The 22,141-nt window shown below is 41.3% G+C and overlaps 1 protein-coding gene across 2 annotated transcripts in view; it reads left to right on the top strand.

Annotated features, from left to right (window-relative positions):
- Cfap70 (cilia and flagella associated protein 70) overlaps positions 1–22,141 on the top strand; it is an 82,610-nt gene that overhangs the window by 2,635 nt on the left and 57,834 nt on the right. For both annotated transcript variants that reach the window (XM_075949509.1, XM_075949510.1), the window contains exons 2-5: positions 11,977–12,079; positions 13,449–13,635; positions 20,121–20,219; positions 20,562–20,638. In XM_075949509.1, the coding sequence (XP_075805624.1) occupies positions 12,017–12,079; positions 13,449–13,635; positions 20,121–20,219; positions 20,562–20,638 (426 nt within the window). In that variant the 5' untranslated portion in view covers positions 11,977–12,016. The remainder of the gene's footprint in view (positions 1–11,976; positions 12,080–13,448; positions 13,636–20,120; positions 20,220–20,561; positions 20,639–22,141) is intronic.

Raw genomic sequence — 22,141 nt, 5'->3', positions numbered from 1 at the left:
CCTCACTCAGGATAGTGTTTTCTAATTCCATCCATTTGCATGCAAAATTCAAGATGTTATTGTTTTTTACTGCTGAGTAGTACTCTTATGTGTAAATGTGCCACACTCTCTTTATCCATTCTTCAGTTGAAGAACATCTAGGTTGTTTCCAGGTTCTGGCTATTACAAATAATGCTGCTATGAACAGAGTTGAACAAATGCTTTTGTAATATGATTGAGCATCTTTTGGGTATATTCCCAAGAGTGATATTACTGGATCCTGAGGTAGATTGATTCCCAGTTTTTTGAGAAATCACCATACTGATTTCCAAAGTGGTTGTCCAAGTTTGCATTCCCACCAGCAATGAATGAGTGTTTCCCCTTACTCCACATCCTCTCCAGCATAGGCTATCAATGGTGTTTTTGATCTTAGCCATCTGACAGGCATAAGATGGTATCTCAGAGTTGTTTTGATTTGCATTTCCTTGATAGCTCAGGAAGTTGAACATTTCCTTAAGTATCTTTTGGCCATTTAAAATTCTTCTGTTGAGAAATCTCTGTTGAGTTCAGTACCCCATTTTTTAATTGGGTTCTTTAGAATTTTAATGTCTAATTCTTGAGTTTTTTATATATTTTGGAGATCAGTCCTTTTATGATGTGGGGTTGGTGAAGATCTTTTCCCATTCAGTAGGATGCCTTTTTGTCTTATTGACTGTGTCCTTTGCTTTACAGAAGCTTTTCAGTTTCAGGAGATCCCATTTACTTATTGTTGCTCTCAGTGTTGTGCTACTGGGGTTATATTTAGGAAGTGGTCTCCTGTGCTCATGCATTGAAGGTTACTTCCCACTTTCTCCTCTATCAGGTTCTGTGTGGTCAGATTTATATTGAGGTCTTTAATCCATTTGGACTTGAGTTTTGTGCATGGTGATATATGGATCTATTTTCATTCTTCTACAGGTTGATATCCAGTTATGAAAGCACCATTTGTTGAAGATGTTTTCTTTTTTCCATTGTATAATTTTAGCTTCTTTGTCAAAAATAAGGTATTCATAGGTGTGTGGATTAATATCCAGGTCTTCAACTCGATTCCATTGGTCATCGTCTCTGTTTTTATGCCAAGACCAAGCTGTTTTCATTACTGTAGCTCTGTAATAGAATTTGAAGTCAGGAATTGTGATGCCTCCAGAAGTTCCTTTATTGCACAGGATTGTTTCAGCTATCCTGGTTTTTTTGTTTTTCCATATGAAGTTGATTATTGTTCTTTCAAGGTCTGTGAAGAATTGTGTTGGGATTTTGATGGGGATTACATTGAATATAGATTGCTTTTGGTAGAATTGCCATTTTTTTCTTTGTTGATCCTTCCTATCCAAGAACATGGGAGATCTTTCCATTTTCTGGTATCTTCTTCAATTTTTTTATTCAGAGACTTAAAGATCTTGTCATATAGGTCTTTCACTTCCTTGGTTAGTGTTACCCCAAGATATTTTATGTTATTTGTGGCTATTGTGAAAGGCGATATTTCTCTGATTTTCCTCTCAGCTTCTTTATCATTTGTGTATAGGAAGGCTACTGATTTTTTTGAGTTGATCTTGTATCCTGCCACATCACTGAAGGTATTTATTATTTGTAGGAGTTCTCTGGTAGAGTTTTTGGGGTCACTTATGTACAATATCATATTATCTGCAAATAACGAAAGTTTGACTTCTTCCTTTCCAATTTGAATCCAGTTGATCTCCTTTTGTTGTCTATTGCTATTGCTAGAACTTCAAGAACTATTTTGAAGAGATATGGTGAGAGCGGACAGCTTTGGTTTGTTCCTGATTTTAGTGGAATCGCTTTGAGTTTCTTTTTATTCAATTTGACGTTAGCTGTCAGCTTGCTGTATATTGATTTTATTATATTTAGGTATGATTCTTATATTCCTAATATTTCTAAGACCTTTATCATGAAGGGGTGTTGGATTTTTGTCAAATGCTTTTTCAGCATCTAATGAAATGATCATGTGGTTTTGTTCTTTCAGTTTATTTATATGATAGATTACATTGATAGATTTTTATATGTTGAACCAGCCCTGTATCTCTGGGATGAAGGCTACTTGATCATGATGGATGATTTTTTTTGATGTTATTGGAATCAGTTTGCCAGTATTTTATTGAGAATTTTTGCATCCATGTTCATGAGTGAGATTGGTCTGTAATTCTCTTTCTTGGTCGAGTCTTTGTGTGTTTTTGGTATCAGGGTAACTATAGCTTCATAAAAAGAGTTTGTCAATGTCCTTTCTGTTTCTATCATGTGGAACACTTTGAGGAGTATAGATATTAGCTCTTCTCAGAAGCTCTGGTAGAATTCTGCACTAAAACCATCCAGCCCTGGACTTGTTTTGCTTGGGAGGTTTTTGATGACAGCATCTATTTCCTTGCAGCTTATGGGTCTATTTAAATTGCTCATCTGGTCTTGATTTAATTTTGGTATATGGTATCTATCTAAAAAATTGTCCATTTCATTTATGTTTTCTAGTTTTGTGGAGTACAGGTTTTGAAGTAAGACCTAATGATTCTCTGAATTTCCTAAATGTCTGCTATGTCCCCCATTTTTATTTCTGATTTTGTTAATTTGGATGTTCTCTCTCTGCCTTTTCATTAGTTTGAATAAGGGTTTGTCAATCTTGTTGATTTTCTCAAAGAACCAGCTCTTTGTTTCATTGATTCTTTGTATTGTTTTCTTTGTTTCTATTTTGTTGATTTCAGCCTCAATTTGATTATTTCCTGTCTTCTATGCCTCCTGGCTGAGTCTGCTTCTTTTTTTTTTTTCTAGAGCTTTCAGGTGTACTGTTAGGTTACTAATGTGAGCTTTCTCCATTTTCTTTATGTGGGCACTTAGTGCTATGAACTTTCCTCTTAGCACTGCTTTCATAAGTGACCCATAGGTTTGGATATGTTGTTCCTTCATTTTTATTGAATTCAAGGAAGACTTTAATTTATTTCTTTATTTCTTCCTTGACCCAGGGGTGATTCAATTTCCATGAGTTTATAGGCTTTCTGAGAGTAGTATTGTTGTTAAATTCTAACCATAATCCCTGGTGATTTGGTAAAACACGGGGGTTACTCCAATTTTTTTCGTATCTTTGGAGGTTTGCTTTGTTACTGAGTATGTGATCAATTTTAGAAAAGGTTCCAAAAATACTGAGAAGAAGGTATATTCTTTTGTGTTTGGGTGGAATGTTCTATAGATGTCTTTTAATTCCGTTTGATTTATTACATCTGTTAGTTCTCTTATTACTCTGTTAAGTTTCTATCTGGTTGACATTGGTGAGAGAGGAGTGTTGAAGTCTCCTACTATTAGTGTGTGTGGTTTGAGGTGCGATTTAATTTTTAGTAATGTTTCTTTTACGTATTTGCTCTTGTATTAGGGGCATAGATATTCAGGATTGAGACTGCATCTTGATGAATTGTCATCCTAATATCTAACAAAATTGATTTCAGTTTGAAGTCTATATTGTTAGCTATTAGGATAGCTACACCTACATGTTTCATAGGTCCATTTGATTGGAAAAGCTTTTCCCAACCCTTTACTCTGAGGTAGTTTCTGTCTTTGAGGTTGAGGAGTGTTTCTTGTAGACAGCAGAAGTCTGGATCATGTTTTCGTATCCATTCTCTTAGCCTGTGTCTTTTCTTTGTTTTTGTTTTTTTTTTTTTTTTGTTTTTGTTTTTTTCGAGACAGGGTTTCTCCGTGGTTTTGGAGCCTGTCCTGGAACTAGCTCTTGTAGTAGACCAGGCTGGTCTCAAACTCACAGAGATCTGCCTGCTCTGCCTCCCAAGTGCTGGGATTTAAGGCGTGCGCTATCACTGCCTGGCGCCTGTGTCTTTTTAGAGGTGAATTGAGTCCATTGATGTTAAGAGATATTAATGACCAGTGGTTGTTAACTCCGGTTATTTTATTTTTCAGTAGTAGTGTTAGTGTATTTCCCTTCTTTGTGTTATGCTGGTAGGAGTTATCAGATGTCTGTGTTTTTGAGAGTGTAGTTAGCTTCCTTGGGTTGGGGTTTTCTTCCTAGTACTTTCTGTAAGGCTGGGTTTGTGGATATGTATTGTTTAAATCCGTTCTTGTCATGGAATATTTTGTTTTCTCCATTGATGGTGAATGAAAGCTTTGCTGGGTATAGTAGTCTGGGCTTGCATCTGTGGTCTCTTAGTGTCTGTAGCACATCTATCCAAGGCCTTCTGACTTTCATGGTTTCCATTGAAAAGTCGGGTGTAATTCTGATAGGTTTACCTTTATATGTTACTTGACCTTTTTCCTTTGCAGCTCTTCATATTCTTTCTTTATGCTGTATGTTTTGTGTTTTGATTATTATATGGCGAGGGGATTTTTTTTTTTACCCAGTTTATTTGGTGTTCTGTAAGCTTCTTGTACTGTCATTGGCATATCCTTCTTTAGGTTGGGAAGGTTTTCTTCTATAATTTTGTTGAATATATTTTCTGTACCTTTGAGCTGTACTTCTCTTTCTTCTACCCCTATTATTCTTAGGTTTGATCTTTTCATGGTGTCCCAGATTTCCTGAATGTTTTGTGTTAAGAATTTGTTCGATTTAATGTTTTCTTGACTAATGAGTCTATTTCCTTTATTTTATCTTCAGTGCCTGAGATTCTTTCTTCTATCTCTTGTATTCTGTTGTGTAACACCCGATTTGGTGTTACACCCTCGGTACAGTTTGCGCGCCACTGTACCAAACTGTACCTAACATGCGAGTTGGGCAAGGGCCTGGAGATTAAAAAGAAGACACAGAGAGACCAGGGTCATTCGAAAGGAGATCAGCCGAATGCCCTTTATTCAGCATTGGGGGAGTCCTTATCTACCTGACTGCAGCACAAGGATCTCCGCCCAGGCAGGTGGGAAATTACCATATTAACAATAAATGCCCTGCAGCTAACCACCAGGCGGGGCAGGCATAGCACAGAAACACACAGGAAGCTTAGTTAGTTGATCATAAACTGTCCCCATGAATGCACCACAGGAATAAGGGAGACCAGGGCCCTACAGGTCCCCCTTTTGTATAAATTATGACTAGGCCTGTCTTGGGTAGCATTGGACGTCAGGCAATACCCCTTACCCGTCATGAGAAAGCATCCAGGTCAAAACACATTTCCTGTCTTAGGTTGAGGCAGCCCCCCAAAAGCCTTTCCCGTCTTTGGCTCACTAGTCATCCATCACCGAGTTCAGCCAGATTTGTGCTGAAAGATTCTCTGGGGCAATAGCTAAGAGGACTTGCCACGTGGCAACATTGACCTGAGCTTGCCTTTGGCTCTGGCATCATAACCATGAAGATGACGCTCCAGCACATGTAAGCATCCCTTAAGGAGACTGTGCCTGCTCAATCCTTAATAATTCTGCCCAAATTGGAGCCCTTTAAGTAAGGTCTCAGCGCTGGTGAAAATAACCCTGGTATAGCTAACTAGAATAATTTTAAGAGCCAATTTGTAAATTGTACACCTCAGGGTCCGTAAATAACAGCAATAAGCTTATTACTGTAACATCTAGCAGTGGTCTTTAACCACAACCAAGAGCAAAATTAACTGCAATATTCATTTGTCAATTTAGCTCAATTTGAATGGCTACGGCATTTGCAACCTGCCCTGAGAAGGTATCCTTTGTGCTAGCAGGAAGCAACTGACTGACTAATGAAAAATCCAGCAGCTTTAGCTGCTGTGGCAGCAACAGCTGTGGCTGCCGATATCATGGGATGGGTAGATGGGTAGACGGGTAGAGGAACAATCCTTGGCACTCGGACCACCGCAGCCAGCTCCTCAGGAAACCCGCAACTCTTCAGTTGACAAGCCAGAATCTCTTTGATCTCTCGGCTCTGTCCTGTCTTCAGGCTTCTGGACAGGAAAATCCACAGCACGCACCAGCCGCTCAGGTACCCATATTGGATTGTCAGCATCCTGCGGGAAAACACAACCAGCCCCTCTTCCCCACACCAGTACAGGATCTGGACCATGCCAGGTGCCATCTGATAGATTCTTCCATTTGACATGAGGCATCTTGGAAGAATCTGGTCGCCAATGCCTGTCAGCGGCAGTATGAGATTGAGCATCAACAGTCAAAAAATTTAAAATGTATAAAATAAAAGATAAATGATCTTTGGGGGTGGAACCATATTCCCCCTTTTTTGTTTTATGCAAATAGGCTTTGAGCATACGATGCGCACGTTCCACTATAGCTTGTCCTTGAGGATTATAAGGTATACCCGTTTTGTGAGAAATTGAAAACTCAGAACAAAATTTAGCAAAGCTAGTGCTAGTATAGGCTGGTCCATTATCAGTTTTTACAGTTTTAGGAACTCCCATGTAAGCAAAAGCCTGGAGACAATGACTTTTTACATCTCGTAATCTTTCTCCTGTGTGAGCTGAGGCAAAAATGAGATGAGAATATGTATCCACGGTTACGTGAACATATTGCATGCGCTCAAAAGAAGGAACATGGGTGATATCCATTTGCCATAAATGATTAGGGGCAAGCCCACAAGGATTAACTCCCAAATGGGGAACAGTTAAAAGTTCTGTACACAGAGAGCACTTTTTAACAATATTAGTGGCTTGCTCTCGAGATATCTTAAAACGAAATCTTAAAGATCCAGCATTGAGATGAAAACGATTATGAGCTTTTTCTGCAGCTTCATAAGATTCCTGACTAACTACATAAATCTGACGAGTAAGCTGATCAGCCAGAGCGTTTCCCTCATTCAAAGGACCAGGGAGGTCAGTATGAGCCCGCAAATGCCCTACGTAAATGGGTACAGATCGGGCCCAAAGCAAAGTTTGAATAGCCAATAACTGCATCTGGATTCGAGATTCAGAGGCAATATAAGCTGCAGTTTCCAACGGTGCAAGAATTACTGACTGTCAGTAAAAAGGTTAAATGGAATATCAGCATATTTCTCTAGGGCCATCTGGACAGCAACCAATTCAGCCACCTGAGCAGAGTTAGTATTAACAGACTGAATGTCAAAATCAGGAGGGGAGGCTACCATAGCTCTCCCGGTGGAAGATCCATCAGTAAACACATTTTTCCCCCTGCCAGAGGCTGCAAAGAAATAATTTTAGGGAAACATACCGGATGAATTTTAAAGAAGGTGACTAACTTATCAGAAGGATAATGATTGTCTAACTTGCAGGGATTAGTGCATAAAAATAAAGTCCAATCTTCAGCAAAATTTTGTAACCAAGTTATTTTTGCCTGGGTATAAGGTGTAATAACCTTATCAGGTAACATTCCAAAAGTTTGCAAACTAAGCTTATATCCTTTCTGAATAACACGTAGCACAGCTGATGGATATGAGATAACAATTTTTACAGGCGACACATGTTCATGCACCCATAGGATGGGTTCTTGCTGCCAAAAAGCTCCAGTAGGACTATGCTTGGAGGGGAAAATTATCAACAGCAGTGGCTGACTATAGTCAATATAATTAATATGAGCAGAGGCAAGCTTTTCTTCAATTAAAGTAATATATTGTCTTGCTTGAGGTGTTAACTCACGAAAGGAGGTTGGGTCTGGATTCCCCTGCAGAATGTCAAAAAGTGGTTTTAAGTCTCCAGTAGGAATTCCCAGACTGGGCCGGACCCAATTTAGGTCTCCAAGCAACTTTTGAAAATCATTCAAAGTTTGTAGTTTATCTAGGCAAAGAGTAACTTTCTGCGGTTTTACTCCTGTCTGCAACAGCTGATGCCCCAAGTATTGATATGGAAACTGTTGTTGTACTTTTTCAGAAGCAATAACTAATCCAGCATGTGCTAGGCATTCTTGCAAGTCAGCAAAAGCCTCAAGGACTATTTTTGGGTCCTGTCCAGCTAATAGGATGTCATGCAAATAATGACTTATATACAGTTGAGAATATTTATACCTAATAGGGGCAATAACCCGTGCCACAAATATTTGGCAAATTACAGAACTATTGGCCATACCCTGGGGCAATGTTACCCATTGGTAGCGCTTGTTCTTTGAAATTTATAGACGGTACACTGAAAGCAAATTTATCAGAGTCTTTTGGATGCAAGGGAATGGTGAAAAAACAATCCTTTAGGTCAATAACTAAAAGATGATATCCTGCAGGAATACCTACAGGCTGAGGCAACCCAGGTTGAGTTGCCCCCATAATTTCCATGCAATCATTTACTGCTCTAAGATCTTGGAATAACCTCCATTTACCAGACTTTTTCTTAATAACAAAGATAGGGGTATTCCAGGGAGAAGTGGATGGCACTATGTGTCCTGCTTCTAGCTGTTCCTGGACTAGAGTACGAGCAGCCTGTAATTTCTCCTTACTCAGGGGTCATTGCTCTATCCAAACAGGTTTTTTAGTTTTCCATTTTATAGAAATGCTTTCTGGCTGCTTTGCAATGGCCCCTAGGAAAAGTTTCCTAACCCTGCATGCTGTCCAGGTGACTGTTGTACTATTTTCTTGTCTGCTAAAATCTGCACATCTCCCTGCAGATTTTTGCCTAAACCCTGACCAGGGACAAAGCCCTGCTTCGATACCATACGCTGCACAGGTTCAGTGGTTAGAACTGCTCCCATAGCTTGCAAAACATCTCTTCCCCACAAATTAAGAGGAAGGTGTTCCAGGACAAATGGTTTAAAAATGCCCTTATGGCCTTCTTCGTCCTCCCAATCTAAATATTGAGTACTGCATTCTGGAGAACTGGCCGTTCCTACTCCCTGCAAGATTGTAGAGGCTGGCTGTAGAGGCCAGGCTGCAGGCCAGTGCCTTTTAGCAATCACTGAAGAATCAGTCCCTGTATCAGGAAGGCCTTGGAACCTTTTCCCATTGACTGTTAAAGTAAGAGTGGGGCAATTCTCTAAACTAGAAACCCAATAAGCTCCAGGGGATCCTGTGGAGCCAAATCCCTTGTCCCCTCGTTCTTGTTTAAAGAAAGGATTAGTAGAGCGAAACATGGGCAAAAGCACTGGCTGAGCTATTCTCGCTCCTTGAGGGATGACAAGGACTCCCATACCAGCTTCAATCATAATTTTAATTTCTCCAGTAAAATCACAGTCTATAATTCCTGGTAAAATTTTGATTCCCTTGAGAGCAGAACTACTTCTACCCAAAACTGTACTTACTGAACCCTCTGGGATAGGTCCAAATACTCCAGTCCCCAAGGCCTGCACACCCATTTGTGGGGTCAATACTACTCGAGCGGAGGTACAGAGATCTAGTCCTGCACTTCCTGAGGTGCCTCGTACAAGTATGACTGTTTCTATTTCTTCAGCAGTTATAGGTCTGTTTAATTTGCTTATCTGGTTTTGATTTAATTTTGGTAAGTAATATTTATCAAGAAAGTTGTCCATTTCCTTTAAGTTTTCCAATTTTTTGGAGTATAGGTTTTCGAAATATGACCTGATGATCTTCTGTATTTCCTCCGTGTCTGTTGTTATGTCCTCCTTTTCATTTCTGATTTTGTTAATTTGGATATTCTCTCTCTCCCTTTTGGTTAGTTTGGATAAAGGTTTGTCTATTTTGTTGATTTTCTTGAAGAACCAACTCTTTGTCTCATTGATTCTTTGTATTGTTTTCTCTGTTTCTATTGCTTTTTAGGATGTTGGAGGAATTCTTGCATTGGCACCTGCCCATCTCTTCCTTCAAATGAGGCTGGCAGTGTCTTTGCCTCTTGGTCCAGTCCTTGCTGTGGCTGTCTGAGTGTTTGTGAGTTTTTTTTGGTCTGCTCTGTACTGTCAGTGTGTGTCTCAGAAAGCCTCTGAGGTCTCTATATGCCTGCTCTTTTGGTCTTCTCTCCTAATTTGCTCTCTTGGTGCTCTCTCTTAATCCCCTCAGTGTTATAGCAAACTCTTGTTTCCCTCAGTATCATAGCAAGCTCTCAGCTCTTAGGCAGGGTGTGGTTAATAGCTTGGGGGGATCCAGTGGATAGGTTTTAGTTTTAGGGGAGCTCCCTGCTGGCTGACTAGAAAAGCTGAGGGAGTTGGGAAAGGGCCCCTGGGTTTTGTCCCACTGGGGAGGTCCTAGAGAATGGGGCATCTGGCCATGTGGCTGTTCACTCACCTCTTAAATCCCCACAGTATTGAAGAAGCTGTGTTTCAGAGTTCCACTGAGATTGAGGCAAATAGGTGGGTTTGGGGGCAGGGTATAGCTAGTAGTTTGGATGGTGGCTGGATGGGTTGGGGGAGCCTAGCCACAGGAAACTCCCTGTTGGCTGGCTAGAAAAGCCAAGGGAGTTGGAGAAGGGGCCCAGGGTTTTGTCCTGCTGGGGAGTTCCTAGCCATGTGCCTGCTTACTCACCTCGTAGGTCCCCTCAGTACTGGAGCAAGCTGTGTTTCAGAGTTCCACCGAGACTACAGGCAAATAGGTGGGCTTTCACATGTCTGCTTTCATGTCATGTGTTTGGTTAAACCTAGGTTCTGCGTATGAGAGGGGACATATGTTTGTCTTTTTCCCTTGCATTATTCTTTTTTGTTGTTGCTTTTTTTGTTCTTGGTTTTTGGTTTCTTGAGACAGGATTTCTCTGTATAACAGCTCTGGCTGTCCTGGAACTCACTTTGTACACTAGGCTGGCTTCGAACTCACAGAGATCTGCCTGCCTCTGCCTTCCAAGTGCTGGGATTAAAAGCATGCGCCACCACCACCCGGCTCAGTTAGCTTTCTCCACTCATACAATCTAAGATCCCCAGCCCAGGGAATGGTGCCGCCCACAGTAAGTCAGTCTTTTTACCTCAGCATGACCAAGACAATCCCCTACAGGATTACAGTCCCAGGAGATTGACCAAGACAGTCCCCTACAGGATTACAGTCCTAGGAGATTGTACATTTGTCAAGTTGACAGTACTAATTATCACAGCTAATCTAGGCTATGTGGGATCCTGTCTCAAACAGACACTTATTTATTTGTTTGGTTGGTTTTTTTAAGTGAGACAGTGTTTGGTTATGTAGCCCTGGGTGACTGGTTTTAAATTCTATAAACTAGGTTTGCAAGAACTCAAAATCTTCTAGCCTCAGCTTCCTAAGTGCTGGGGTTACAGAGTGTGTGTAAATGGAAATTTTCTCTGTCCCTTCAATCCCAGTGAACCAGTCTCTTTCTGCCCACTGGGTCCCTGCAGCCGCTTATGATATTAAGCTCTAAGACTTAATATCAATTACAATTGTTTGGCCAATGGCTTAGGCTTCTTACTGACTGACTCTCTCTTAAAAATTAACTTATGTCTATTAATCTATATGTCACCATGTGGTTGGGGCTTATCGGTGATGCCCTGGCATCTCACTTCCCTGGTTTACATGGCATCTGCCCGACTCCACCTTCTCTTTCTCCCTATCTTTGTTTCAATTTCCCACCTAAGTATATTTTGCCTGGCCATTGACTGAAACAGCTTTATTCATCAACCAATAAGAAAAACACATAGTCACAACATATAGAAGGACATCCCTCATCAGGTATGTGCCATTACACCCAAACAATTTACTTTTTTTAATAACTTTTTTTAGGATTCATTTATTTTATGTATATGGTGCTCTATCTGCATATACACCTGCAGGCCAGAAGAGAGCATCATTATAGATGTGGTTATTAGACTCGGGGCCCCTGGAAGAGCTGCCAACGTTCTTAACTGCTGAGCCATATCTCCAGCCCCGAACAATTTACTTTTGAAATTGTTTATAAAATTATTTGAAAATAGAGGCATGTGCCTTTGTTGCTTTCAAGAGTCTATAAGACAGACATAATGCCCGAAGGGAACTTCTCAGACTGGAGGAAATGTGGGGAGAACACTGTCTTGTGATCATTTGTATGTCATAGGTGTTTGTATTTAGGGACTTTTAGCATCAGTTAGTGGAGCCATGCCAGTGACAATCCTCAAAGTATTTTCCCTCCAGCAGCAGAGGCTGCAAAGCAGGGATAACCAAGGCTCGCCTATAACGTGCCTGCAGCCCCAGCAGTCCTGGTTGTGATGTGGTAGACAAGAAAACAGATTCATTTGTTATCTTTACAGAGGGCAAAGTGGGCCAAAGAGACTTTGACCGAGTGCTGACATGGATCAGGTGTCATCAACAGGCAAAACGGTGCACATCACTGTGACAAACGCACATGATTTGGTAAATTGATTCTTGGGAACCCACAAAGTCCCTATGTAGGAGCATGGGGGGGATAAGTGAAGCTGTGCCTCATTTTACTCCTCCCAATTATTTCATGTTATTAGTTTATACTCAGCACGTTGTAATAGTAAATGTTTAAACTACCTGGTCTTTTAAATGGTAAACTTAACAGGTAAAAACAAACCTGTCTTAGTGTTTCTATTGCTCTGAAGAGACACTATGACCATAAAGGAAAAGATTTAACCGTGGTGGCTTACAGTTCAGAGGTTAAGTCCATTGTCATCATGGCAAGAAGCGTAGTGGCATTCAGACAGACATGATGCTGGAGAAGGAGCTGAGAGTTCTACATCCAGTTTCTAAGGTAGCAGGAAGAGAGAGACATTGGGCCTAGCTTGAGCATCTGAAACCCCAAAGCTTGCCCCCAGTGACACACTTCCTCCAACAAGGCCACACCTCCTAACAGTGCCACTCCCTGAGCCTGTGGAGGCTCTTTTCATTCACACCAACACAAAATCATTTCTACCCACCCTACTCTGTTTCTTCTGGGGCAGAGTTTCACTATCCCAGGCTGGCCTCAAATTCAGAGCAATCTTCCAGTCTCAACCTCCTAGACTCTGAAATTACAGCACAAGTCGCCACATCTGGCTTATAAATTTTACCCTATTCTTCTGAAAAGGTTTTAAACTTTGTGAATTCTTTCAGTGATTAATTTCATTTTAGCATTTCAAATAACAGACCTGCAATAACTGCTAAAAATTAGGTAAATACTGAAAAGGGAAAATATTCACTGCCCTGAAGTTTACAGAAGGATTCTTTAAAAGGACATAGGTAATGAGCTGTTTGTTTAGTAATGTGTATGCCAAAATGTACACATGCACACACATGCACAATGAATAATGTGTATGCCAAAGTGTACACATGCACACACATGCACAATGAATAATGTGTATGCCAAAGTGTACACATGCACACACATGCACAATGAATAATGTGTATGCCAAAGTGTACACATGCACACACATGCACAATGAAACATAAAATTATATTCTGAAATGTTAGTAGTGCCTGCACATTAGACTAAGGCCATAGGAAGTTTATTTCCCTGTGTATTTTTTCTCAAATTTTAAAGATATATAGCAATATATTTTTAGGTTCAGGTAATACAAAAAGTGATACCTTTTTAAACTTTAATGAAAATAACTCTTACGTAGAATGTTGCATTTAGCTAGAACTGCATTTGTTTGATGATTTTCTACTTGTCCCATTTGTATTTGTATTTGTGCAGCTTATTAGTTCAGGATAAGACAGGCTACCAGATATGCAGAAAAGTCATGTATCTGAAATTGTAATGTGATGTTTCTGCCCACAGAAAGGCTTTAAAGGAGAGACCCCAGTTACTTTTGTTCGTGCAGAGTTCAATCAGGCAGTTCTCGGAGACTCTTCAAAAATCACTGTCTCTCCAGAAGGAACCGCTAAGTACAATTTTACTAGCAGCATTGAGCTCAGTCCGGATGGAGGAATCACTTTAGATGACCTCGCCCACAAACCTTTATTCCGTAAGTCTCATGGTTCAAGGGTGCAGAGATTCTGAGTGCTCAGCACTGTGATGGGAGGGCTGCATGTTCCTCACACTGCATGGAGGGTAATGCAGTAGACTTTGCTTTGTCTGCTTCCTGCATCTGAAACCATGACATGCTAATTTTATCAGTTTTCCATACTTTTTCTTCTAGAAGTTTCATTTGTATTCCAATAATTATGGTTGTCAGGTTTTAGGGAAAATGATTTTTAAAAAACCCACAGAACTTGACACATTTTTTAAATTGTCCATTGTTTATCTGACATTTGGGCCTCACTGGGTAGCCTGTGTTTTCTGTGCTTTTGTATATGCACCATCCTAAGTGGCTATTTTTCACTTGCTTCTGCTGCTAAAAGATGCTCTTCTTAAAATCAAATCTGGATTTAATTTATTTCAGAATCTCCAATTCGTAGAAATATCTGTAGCATAACAGACGCTTGAAGAGTCTTTGTTAAGTGAATTAGATGGATAGGCGGATGTTTTCTGTATGTAAACATTCTTTTATCTCTGATGTAATTTGTTACACTTGTGTGCTAGCTCTTTTACTTTGTTTTGATCTGTAGTGTGTGTGTGTGTTCAGGTGAGTTATGTGTTCGTGTATTTTGTTGTGTGTATATGTACATGTGCACCTGTGCAGAGGCCAGAGATCAATATCAGGATATCGATCCCATATTACTGTTCACCTTGTTTGTTTGTTTTTTGAAGTAGGGTCTCTCCCTGGTTAGCCCGTTAACTCCAGGAATCTACCTATCTCAGGATTTGCCCACTGCCCCCCCCCCAACCTGCTGTCTTAGTCCCTGCCCTACTGCTGTGAACCTACAGCAACTCTTATAAAAGAAAGCATTTAACTGGGGCTTGCTTAAATTCAGAGGTTATTCTATTACCTCATGATGGGAAGCAAGAAGCATGCAAGCAAACACAGTACTGGAGAGGTAGCTCAGAGTTCTACATTCTGATCAACAGTCAGCATGAAGTGAGACACTGAACTTGGCTTGAAACCCCTTGGTCAGCGAGTCCGGTTTTATCGCTGACCTAGGGGTTTCAAGCCAAGTTCAGTGTCTCACTTCATGCTGCCTGTTGAACATAGTGGACAATGAGGACTACTGAGAACTCAAGAACAATAGCAATGGGTTTTGATCCTACTGCACATACTGGCTTTGGGGGAGCCTAGGCAGTTTGGATGCTCACCTTACTAGACCTGGATGGAGGTGGGTGGTCCTCGGACTTCCCACAGGGCAGGGAACCCTGATTGCTCTTCGAGCTGATGAGGGAGGGGGACTTGATCGGGGGAGGGGGAGGGAAATGGGAGGTGGTGGTGGGGAGGAGGCAGAAATCTTTAATAAATAAATTTTAAAAAAGACATTAACATCTTTATATTTATCATTATTGTATTTCTACATACCCTTTCTGATAATTAAATAAATGTAGCAAAATTCAAAAGAAAAAAAAAAGAAACCCCTTGGTGACACACTTTCTCCAAGAAGGCCACTCCTGCCTCAACAAGGCCATACCTCCTAGTGCCTCCTTAAGCATTCAAATATATAAGCCTATGGGGGCCATTCCTATCACTCCACAACACCTGGAGTTGCATATGCTTGCTATAGGCTCCCACATTTTATGTGAGTTCTAAAGTCGGGCACTTCATTGACGTGTGTTTTAGTCTGTAGTCTTTGTAGTAGTCAGAAGTCTCTAGAGCAGTGGTTCTCAGCCTGTAGGTCTAAACAAATGGGTAGCATATCAGATATTTACATTATGATTCACAACAGTAGCAAAATTACAGTTATGAAGTAGCAGCAAAATAATTTTATGGTTGGGGTCACCACGACATAAAGAACTATATTAAAGGGTCATACCATTAGGAAGGTTGTGAACCACTATTAAAGGAACAGAACAGACTACATGAATGTATGTTAAAAGGGAGTTATTTATTAGACTGAGTTTCATGATATGGTTGGGGTAGTCTACCTCACACTGTAAAGACCAAACATCCAGTATTCCAAAAGACTCAGTCCTGAGTACTTCCAGCCTGGTGTGTAGCAAGTCTTTCTCTGTCCTGCCAGACAGCTCCCAAATAACCACATGAAGACTTATTAATTATGAAAGCTTGCCTTCTTGTTGATTGCAAAATTTTCACTGTGAAAACAAGCACACACATCAGTCTATGGCACGGTGGTCTGTATTCTGTCAATTATATTTTAAATAAATGCTGATTGGCCCATAGCTAGGCAGAAGTATAGGCGGGACAACCAGACAGGAAGTAGAGGCAGGTCAATGAGAACAGGAGAATTCTGTGAAGAGGAAAATTTGGCCTGCAGTTATGACCCCGCCACAGAAGAAGCAAGATGTGACTGCCTCGCTGAAAAAGGTACTGAGCCACGTGGCTAACATAAACAAGAATAATGGGCTAATATAAGTTATAAGAGTTAATAAGAAGCCTGAGCTAATGGGCCAATCAGTTTATAACTAATGTAGACCTCTGTGTGATTCCTTCGGGACTTAATGGCTACAGGACCAGGTGGGACAGAAACCTCAGTCAACGTCAGTCTTTATTTTTCATTTTGTAATTTTTCAGTTTTTTAAATGATAAAGTTCATGAGTGCTTACCAAACCCTCAGATCTCAAGGTATAAGACTTGGAAATGCAGAAAATATTCTAGACCAGTTGTTCTCACCCTATGAGTCACGAGTCATTTGGGGGAATCACCTAAAACCATCAGAAAACACAGATATTTACATTATGATTCATAACAGTAGAAAAATTACAGTTATGAAGTAGCAACAAAATAATTTGATGCTGGTGCATGCCTTTAATCCCAGCACTTGGGAGGCAGAGTGAACTGTGAACTGTGAGTTCGAGGCCAGCCTGGTCTACAAGAGCTAGTTCCGGGACAACTAGGACTGTTGTTACACAGAGAAACCCTGTCTCGAAAAACCACAAAAGACGAAGAGAAGAAGAAGAAGAAGAAGAAGAAGAAGAAGAAGAAGAAGAAGAAGAAGAAGAAGAAGAAGAAGAAGAAGAAGAAGAAGAAGAAGAAATTAAGAACTACTGTGCTAGATCCTATCTCTATCTTTTTCCATAAGAATTCTTGGGGTCCCACAATAGACCACCAAACTCACAATTGACAGAGGAGTGTAGCACAAATAATAAAAACCCAGAGACAGATATTGGGGTTCAAACTACAGATCAGAAAAGCAAAGCAGCCATCCACTAGAGAGACCTTTTACCTCTACCAAATCTTCAGACCGAAAAGACAAGATCCTGTCTTCATGAATCCTCAGACTCCTTTCTCCACTGAGTTCCTGTCTCTTCCCTTTTATATTCCTCTCCCTGCTCAGCCCAGCCGTATCACTCCTATCTCTACCTTCCTAGTGCTGGGATTAAAAACGTGTGACTCCCAAACACTGGGATTAAAGATGTGCATTACCACCACCTGGATCTGTTTCTGAACCACGTTTGTGTACCTTGTGGTGGCCTTGAACTCACAGAGATCCATCTCCCTCTGTTTCCCAGGTCCTAGATTAAAGGTGTGTGTTACTATACTTCCTGGCCGGTATGGCTGACTAGCATGGCTGCTTTGCCCTCTGATCTTCAGGCAAGCTTTATTTATTAAAACACAAATAAAAGACCACTATAGAGGAGATGCTGAAAAGCTGCACGTTGGGGTAAAAGTCTCAAGTGCCTCTTAAGGGACAAGTTCTCCAGCTTAGCCTATTCAAGCGTCAAGTGTGGCTTCTCTGTGAACTAGCCAATCGTGGAGGAGTACTTACCAGCCTTCCTCTCTCTACTTCCTCCCTCTTTTTTCACTTTGCTCTGTTTCTCTGAAATCCACAAGAGGATGTCTACCTTGATTGCTTTCTTCCCGAACAAAATGAGTGAAGAAAGTAGAGCTGAAGGGTGTGACCAAAGCCACGGGATAGGAGTGGTCCCTTAGTTCCCAGGAGCAAGGCAAATCGCACTTGGAGGTTTTGAGTAGTGAACACTGATGAATGTTATGCCCAAATCCATGAGGTCTCTGCACAAGCCAACAAGAAACCGAGTCCCATATGTAAAAGCAAAGAGCCTTTATTTTAATCAAGTTTGCAAACTTGGTCTCTCTGCACATCCAACATATTGGAATAATCGGAGAGCCCCGAGCTCAGTTAGAGTTGGGTTTTTATAGTAGAAAAGGTGGGGGTGAGGGGTCTCTGAGGTTTAGGGTCCCTTGATTGGCTGACATTTGTCTAGGGGTATCCTGTTGAGTTGTGCTGGCAGGTGTCTCTATCTACAGCACTTGAAATGGCAGGCATTTCCTTTGAATGGCCTGCTCTTGGGTGGGGGTCAGGCAGTCTCAGCCTGTGGTTCCTCTTGCAGCAAGGCATTGTCTCAGGGTAAACTATTGAGACTTCAGACTCCATTTGAATTCATCGATGGCCAGAGCCCTGGTGATAATGGTTGGAAGTAAAGAACTTCCTTTGGGTGACCTGCCCAGACTTAGCTTATCATGGGTGGTCCCCACAGTGAACATAGGGAGAGAGCAGTGCTCTGAAATCTAGAAGTGGATTTTAATGTTTCCACAAGAACAAAGCCTTGGGCTGCCATAGATGAGGATGTGGGACTGAAATCATGTTCCCAGTACAACTATGGCTCTGAAAACTCTACTTACCATCCTCCCTCTTTAGAAAGAAGAAAAGAGCCGGGCAATGGTGGCGCACGCCTTTAATCCCAGCACTCGGGAGGCAGAGGCAGGTGGATCTCTGTGAGTTCGAGACCAGCCTGGTCTATAGAGCTAGTTCCAGGACAGGCTCCAAAGCCACAGAGAAACCCTGTCTCGAAAAAGAAAAAAAAAAAGAAAGAAGAAAAGAGTGTGTATTGGTGATTAGTAGAAATGGGCACGTGTGTACCACACACAGGAGCTTTATGAAACAAATTAGTCACTTTCTAGGCCACAGCAAATACAGAAGAATCAATAGTGTATAGATGAAGTTTTCTTTGTGTTTTTTTGAGTCAGAGTTTTGCTATAAAGTCTAAATTAGCCTTGAACTTGTTACACAACCAGATTGCCCTGAGTTCTCCTCCATCCAAGTACTAACCAGGCCTGATCCCTGATCTTCTGAGGCCTGGTGCATTCAGGTGATATCTGTGGACTAACCTGGAGCTCTCGTCTTAGTGTGCAGCCTAAAGGATGCAAGTGTGTGCCACCATGCACAGCTCAGACAGTCTCCTAGACAAAATATTACAGTTAGGAGAATCACTGCTCAGTATCAAAGAGACAGCAATTTCATTTGGAAATTTAAAACAAACCAAAACTTATTTCATGGAACAAAGAAATCAGCAAAAAGTGGAATGTATTTAGAATTACCAAACAGTAAAATATCAAATGCTAAACACAGGTGGCAGTGGGGGAGAGCAGGGAGTATCTAGCTCAGTAGTAGAGTTCCCCACTACTACAAAAAGAAAACAAGACTTGTAAAATGTACTTACAGTAGAAAAACATTTATAATAGTAGTGTGTTCACTAGAAATCAAAAAAGAATGAAACTTCTGAGATGATGGAGTAGATACATGTTCCTATTTCTCAGAAAGCGCAACTGGACATTGTGTAAAAGCAAAGAGAGAGGCTGAAAGGTGGTAAGAAGGAATTTAAGTCCCCTGGGAGATGAAGGGTACATTCCATAGGTCACTTTTTATCTCTCTATGCCAGAGTTCATACTTAAGTGGTTAGCACCATAGAAACACCAGTGGGTTCAGATTCACAAAAAATTGTTTCATTTGTATGTGTGTATGCTGTATGTGAGGGGAGTCTCAGTGGAGTTACTGGTGGTTGTGAGCTGCCCAGTGTGGTCCTCTGTGTTTCATGACAGCAATAGAAACCCCAACTAAAACGGTAGTACACACTTTTAATCCCAGTACTCAGGAAGTAGAGGAAGGAGGATAAGAAGTTGAAGATCATCTTCAGCTACAGAATGAGTCTGAGGACAGCCTGAGATACATGAGATCCTATCTAAAGCATTAATTTCTAAAGAAGTAAGGTCAAGTTTCACCGAGTAATCCAGGCTGATCTTGAACTTGCAATTCTTGCTTCCACCTCAAGTACTTAGATTACAATGTGTACAACCACATCTGTCAATAATTTTTTATGATAATACAATAGGAACAGTGGTTCTCTGAGATAAGGAGTAGTAACTTTGTTGCTGGGAGCAATATGCTTCTGTTGCCTCTACATTTATGTGTTACAGACAAAGTGCGGAAGTGACTGAGCTAGGGACTTCTCACTGACGTGCCTCCTTGGGTTTCAGGATAATTGTTGATGTTGCTGTGATTGCTGTCTCTACTGAGATTTAAACTGAAGTATCACACAAGCCTTCTTGCCATTGAGCTATGGACCTCCATGGCAGAACTCATTTTCTTTAACTTGGACTTTGCTTGCCGTGGCTTTGCCATCTGATGGAGTTGTTAGAAGCGTTCTCCTTTTCTTTGACTCTTCTAGTAACCATGACTGAGGTTTTACCAAAGGAAAAGAAACAGAAGGATGAGAAGACCTTAACTCTGGGCCAAGCTGTGGTGGACCTTCTTCCTTTACTGGAAGGTCAGATGTGTAATTTATCCAAAAGTGAAAAATAACAAAATGCATAAAACCTATTTCTAAACCGGGCGGTGGTGGGGCACGCCTTTAATCCCAGCACTCGGGAGGCAGAGGCAGGCGGATCTCTGTGAGTTCGTGACCAGCCTGGTCTACAAGAGCTAGTTCCAGGACAGGAACCAAAACCACAGAGAAACCCTGTCTCGAAAAACCAAAAAAAAAAAAAAACCCTATTTCTAACAATGTAACAATGTGTGAAACTCAGGTTTTTGTGGGAAATGTTGGCATGTGTCTGTGCCTGCATTAGCTCTGACTTGACCCTTTCTTTGGCTCCCCTTGACCTTATAGGAGAGGACTCCTTTGAAACGACGGTCCCGTTACACCCTGTGCAGGGATCACCTTTAGAAACTCCTCCAGGCTCTAAGGTAATCCAAGTTTTAAGTCTTAGTGTTTTCAGCTGCCTCATAATCCAGCTATTAAGGTCGAGTTCAGTTGAGTACAATGTATTGGGCACTTCCTTTCACAATACCGATAGTGCTAGTTTCTGGTAAACGGCACGAAAAAGGCTGAGTCCCACCTTGTGGATTATAACCCTTTGTGATGAAACGATGTGGCGAAGAGCAGATATTGGTTACTTTGCACAGATGAGCAAGTAACTTAGGTAAGGCTTAACTATGGAAACGCTTCTTGAGCTGTGTACCAATGGGTTAAATTATGTATGACAGTATGTACTTAGGCATGACAGACTGCCTCTGGCTGGAGACCTCTAATTCAACAGTACCAGCCAGTTCCTTATCCTGAATTCCAAACGCTGAAACTTTCCTCAGTGACTCCCTGTAAACATCTGGACACACCATTCTAAACGGAACTCAGCATCTTCCCTAAATTTATCCTTTCTTAAAAAAATCTTAGTGCCTTGGGATGATGACAGTACCCATCCATGAAATGACATGACATAGGACCCAAGTTACACCCATGGGTCCTATCTACAGTTACTCTCCAAATCCAACCTGTTAGGAATTTTTCCTAACGCGAGCTCTCTGCTGACACAAAAATCCCAATCAAGCCAAATCATAACAAGCCAAATTAAAAATATCCAGGTTTAATGGGATTCCTGTGCTCTCGGGTAGCCCCAAGGGGGAACCACTCAAGGGGGAACCAGGAGGCCACTAACACGACCACCATGTTGGTGGGGGGGAAACGACCACATGGGAAGCAGTTTAAATAAACTGGGGAGGGGTCAAGACTTGCCGGGCACAGGGACGGGGCCTCCAAAGATGGAGGCCAGAGACCAGGGATTACACAACCTATTCTCCTTCCTAAGTTACACCCATGGATCCTAACTACAGTCAATTTCCAAATCCGACCTATTCTCCTTCCTAAGTTACACCCATGGATCCTAACTACAGTCAATTTCCAAATCCGACCCATTCTCCTTCCGAAATTACACCCATGGATCCTAACTACAGTCAGTTTCCAAATCCAACCTATTCTCCTTCCTAAGTTACACCCATGGATCCTAACTACAGTCAATTTCCAAATCCAACCTGTTCTCCTTCCTAAGTCACACCCATGGATCCTAACTACAGTCAGTTTCCAAATCCAACCTATTCTTCCTAAGTTACACCCATGGATCCTAACTACAGTCAATTTCCAAATCCGACCCATTCTCCTTCCTAAGTTACACCCATGGATCCTAACTACAGTCAATTTCCAAATCCAACCTATTCTCCTTCCTAAGTTACACCCATGGATCCTAACTACATTCAGTTTCCAAATCCAACCTATTCTCCTTCCTAAGTTACACCCATGGATCCTAACTACAGTCAATTTCCAAATCCAACCTATTCTCCTTCCTAAGTTACACCCATGGATCCTAACTACAGTCAGTTTCCAAATCCAACCTATTCTCCTTCCTAAGTTACACC

This window comes from Microtus pennsylvanicus, chromosome 15, assembly GCF_037038515.1.
Source record: "Microtus pennsylvanicus isolate mMicPen1 chromosome 15, mMicPen1.hap1, whole genome shotgun sequence".
In the NCBI taxonomy this organism is placed as follows: Eukaryota; Metazoa; Chordata; class Mammalia; order Rodentia; family Cricetidae; genus Microtus; species Microtus pennsylvanicus.
This window is presented reverse-complemented; position numbering and strand designations above follow the sequence as displayed.